Source organism: Mastigoproctus giganteus, chromosome 10 (genome assembly GCF_048544385.1).
Source record: "Mastigoproctus giganteus isolate SK-2022 chromosome 10, ASM4854438v1, whole genome shotgun sequence".
Taxonomy (NCBI): Eukaryota; Metazoa; Arthropoda; class Arachnida; order Uropygi; family Thelyphonidae; genus Mastigoproctus; species Mastigoproctus giganteus.
Window position 1 is genome coordinate 106321374 of NC_143584.1, and position 4890 is coordinate 106326263.

A 4890-nucleotide genomic window follows, 5' to 3' on the forward strand; every position below is an offset into this window, starting at 1 on the left:
TGCTGATACCAGATCAAGAATATACCCCCCCCCCCATTCCATTATTTTTTAAGAAGTAATGTTGAAGGCAACGTGTGATTTTGTTTACTTTTACAGATAGTAAAATTTGTATAATTAACAAATAGCAAGTTTAGATGTCTTTTTAAATTTAGTAAATATAAATATTTTCAGGGTGACTTTGAGCAATGTTTCCATCTGCAGAAGGATCTGCAAACATTTGTTAACAAATGACTAGTCTATCAAAATATACAGGACTTCTTCAAGAATGAATGTCATAATGGGAAAACAACATGAAGATGGACCTATCTGGAGAAAATAATGTATCAATTAAAAAATTTGTTTAACTGTAACACTTGCCCTAAAGGCAAAATTCCTATGATATGTTGGTTGCATATATTTCCTTTTAAATTTGATGAAATGAAGTGTTATGTCAACTCTAAATAATCATGTGCTAATTGTTAACTACCTTTAGAGAGCAGTGTATGAACAAGTCATATCTTAAACCAGGGGTCAGCAACCTTTTGGATCTAGCAGATTAAAAATGTGATGCATTTTTAATCCACCATGCATGTTTATTTTATTGACATAACTGGTGCATTTTGTCTAATCTCATGAGATTAGTTTTAAAGTTATTGGGCCTAAAATGTTAGAGACAAAAGAGAAAACAAAGGAAATATTATCTGCAGTAGAATACTATTGGGAAATAGTGTCAAAGTAATAATAGCCATTTTGATTTTTAAAAGAAAAAAGTATCATCTATTCTTTTATTTGTTTCTCTGTGGTTTTACATTTTTGGGTCAATTGCCAATAGAGACACAAAAATGCCACATGCAGACAAATAGTTACTGACCCCTGTCAAAAAGTTTAACTGGATAAATTTTTATAATTTAAAAGCAACGTAAGGATACCTTCACTAGCATCATCTCCAAAATCCCCACCTTGAAATTGTGCAAGCAAGTAAGAGTGACATGCAAAATATTAACTCAATATTTGAATACTAATTTTTAAGTTAAAATTCTAAATGTTGGATAATTTTAATGAAAATACTGTATAATGTGCTATTATGTATTTTATGTCATTTCGCCAAGCAAACACATGAGCAGCTCACTTGCTTCATAAAACAGTTCTTGTATCGGCAGATATTTTTTATGTATTTTCTTTTAAGTAAAATTTTGGAAAATATTTTTGTGTTTCTTACAGTTGCATCAGCAACTACTTTTTTTTTTGCATATTAACTTCTCTTTGCAATATCTACCCATGTAAGAAATTTGGAGGTGGGGGAGGGGGTGGCTTTCAACATGATGTTAAGTGAAGGATTTCTTGTCAGAAAAGAGCTCAATCGCTTGAAAACTTGTGCATTATCATGTATTATAAAATTACTTGTAAATGTATATTGTGAAAGCCTTAAAATAATAATAATAAAATATAAATAAATAAATGTATATATATATATCAGGACCATTGTGCCTCTTTACAGATGGACCTGCAATAATAATAAAATCTCATTATTTTACTATTTGAGTGCAAATTATACATAATGATATGATCTGCTTTATCATAATCAATTGATTTTGTCTATAATTTTTTTCAAAAATAATACCTAACATGTTTTCATTTTTACTTTCTTAACACGAACAAACAAAATTCATTTTTAATGATATAATTTTTAATCTTCAGCTACTAGTATGATTTCTGATAAACACAACTTTGTTAAATGAAATCAATTCTTTTCATTCACCTTTATCCACAGTACTCTCTGACTGGTTATACAGATTTTCTGCTTTCATTTGAAACAGTATTAATTATGAGACAATTTTTGCTTGGCATTTAACAGACAACAGGTGAGCAAAAGCCTCCACCTGTCTTCTAGGGAACTCCCATTCCTGCAAGGCATCTGTGAGATGCCAGCAACCAGTGTCTCATTTGGTAATAAAGCTTTAATTTCACCAGATAATGCAGAGGGTGTGTGACCTTGAAAATGCTAAAAATCTGATAAAAACTTTTTTATTGATTTCTCTGTTTATTTTCTTTTGATAATTTTTTAATGAAGTTTAGCAGGTTACAGTGTTCAATTCAGTAATAAAGCTAAAGATTAATTTTTTATAATTAAAACAAAAAGGGATGTCTCACAGACACCATGAATGTCGATTAAATTGAGGGTATGAGTGATGGAAGGTTAATTAAACTCAATATTTTAACAGAAATTTTTACATTAAACTTGTTTGAAACTGTCCCAAAAAAATTTAGACTATAGCCTCATGGCCAGTGTTCACAGGTACAAATGTACAGTAGAACCTGGATAAGAAGATTTCCAAGGGATTGGAGGTTTAGGACTTTTTATGAGGGAAAAACTTAGAAAGGAAAATTACCTTAAGGGTATGAAATATAACTACACAAATAAAAGGCACCTCTGTAGCCAGGTGGGAAGGAGCAGCAGTGCGTAGCACACGCTTCTTGATTAGACCGGGGTTCGAGCTTGTCACCACCAAATACGGAGAATGTGGAAAGGTCAGGGAATGACCACTGCATATCCCGGAGCAATATGGCCTTAGTTGCTAATGCTCCTAAAAACCAAATAACTAACACAAATAAAAATTAAAAGATACACATACATATGTTAAAGATCATTTTTAAATACTATTTCAGAATTTATAAATATTTTACTCTGCCTATGGGAAACATTTTTAAACCGACGATCTCTAATTGTCTAACATTTTGTTCATTAAACTCATTACCAAGTTGGAAGAATGAGCTCCTTTGGAGTTTCAACATACCTTAAAACAGTGGTTCCCAAATGATGCAGCACAAGAGAATGGCAGGTGTGAGAGGAAGATTCAAAGACAATAAAGGATTTAGCAGCATTTTCAAAAAATTCATATGCCAAAAATAAATATGAAGGTTTTTCTTATTTATTTTGTTACATGTGATATGGTAAATATATATAGAAACCCATAGAATTTTCCAGATTTTATTCAGTAACATAATTAATTTTATATCAAATAGATTTAATAATAATTAAAAATAGTTAAAAATAATGTAAATTATAAGTATACTATTTAAAATGTGTTTAACCTTTTTAAAAAGAGAATTTTCCGATCTTTTCTAGAAATTTCTATGCATTTCACAAATATTTAAAAATTATATATAAGAGTGGTCAGCACTTTCAGTCAGTTTTATAATTAATGTAGTGTCAAGTACAGTATTATAATTAGTGTGGTGTAAAAGTGATTAAATTAAGGTGAGAATTAGTGATTTATTAAATAGTGCAAAGGTGTCATCTCCCTCTGTGTTAAGAGCAGTGTTAAATATTATAGTGTGTTATTTTTGCATTTATTTGTAAGATTTATATTCAGTATTAAGAATAAAATAACAATTTTTTATTAGCAGATCATGGATAGATATTTTTGCAAAGTGAGAGCAAGAGCATTAAGTGAAGATGAGGATGATCCAAGTCCATGTTGTGGTCCAGAATCATCTTCAAAACCGTACAAGCAGGTTGAACAGAGTGCTGAAGAAGACTCTTTGAATTCGACACCAGTAGCAGGCCCAAGCAAACCTCCAAAAAAGAAAGTTTGTCGACAATATATGGATAGTTATCTGCGTCTTGGTTTCACACGAACTGGAGATAAAAACTTACCAACCAAAAACTTACCCAAGCTTCAGTGGTGAGAAGCTTTCCAGTGCCAATATGGTCCCAAGCAAGATAAAAAGACATCTGTTGTCAAAACATAAAAATCAGGCAAACAAGGATGTTCAATATTTTGAAAGAATTTTGGAACAGCAGAAATTCCAACAATCATATTTTGAAAAACGAATGTTAATTTCAGATAAGATGCAGATTGTATCTTACCAAGTGGCTGAATTGATTACTCAACAGACAAAACCACATACAATAGCTGAAAAATTGATTTTGCCTGCCAGCTTCTTGGTTGTAAAAACTTTGTTTGGTGATGATGCTGAGCAAGAAGTTATGAAAATTCCTTTGTCTGATAATTCAATTCGCAGAAGAATAGTTGATATGTCAGCTAATATTGAGACGTGTGTTTCCGAAAGTATGAAGAATTCTAAATTTGCCATTCAAGTTGATGAATCGAGCGACATTAGTGGAAAAGCACAGTTGCTTGCCTATATCAGATTCATTCACAATGATGAAATAATCACACGGTTTTTATGTTGCAAGAACTTGAAAAACATACCAGAGGACAAGATATTTTCCAAACCTTGTCTGAGTATTTGGAAAAAGTTGAAATTTCTTGGGATTCTAGTATTGGAATTTGTACGGATGGAGCCCCATCTATGGTAGGGAATGTGAAAAGCTTGGTGTCACTCACCAAACAGAAAAATCCAGATGTAATATCAACTCACTGTTTTTTACACTGAGAGGCATTAGTCAGCAAGACCCTTGTAGCTGATTTGAAGATCAGGCTGTGCTAATTGTGAACTTCCTCAAAGCAAAACCACTAAAGGTGCAATTATTTGCTCAACTCTGCAAAGACATGGAATCCGAACAACAATGCCTAATTCTGCACATCAAGGTTCGCTGCCTGTCTTGCAGAAAAGTTTTAAATTGGGTTTTGGAACTGAAGAACAAGTTAGGAACGTTTTTGGAACATGAAGGGAACCCATTTTACCACCATCTGGGTGAGAATGACTGGTGTGCAAAGCTGGCATATTTGGCCAATATCTCTTCTCAGTTGAATGTGCTCAATGCCAGTATGCAAGGCCGCGATGACAATATCCTCATGACTACAGACAAACTTAACTGCATTAAAAAAAAAAAAGCTTCAGCTCTGGCTTGGAAGAGCGATACAACATAACCTTGAAATGTTCCCACTGGTTAAAAGTTTTAAAATGAGCAATGAATTGTATGCCCTCATACAAGAACGTCTT

At 32.4% G+C, this 4890-nt stretch overlaps 1 protein-coding gene across 1 annotated transcript; it reads left to right on the forward strand.

Annotated features, from left to right (window-relative positions):
- The first annotated feature begins 3688 nt into the window (after positions 1–3688).
- On the forward strand, positions 3689–4303 carry LOC150079205 (protein ZBED11-like). The gene has a single exon (XM_090382993.1). The coding sequence runs from the start codon at positions 3689–3691 to the stop codon at positions 4301–4303; it is 615 nt and encodes a 204-aa protein (XP_090239119.1).
- Positions 4304–4890: the final 587 nt, after the last annotated feature.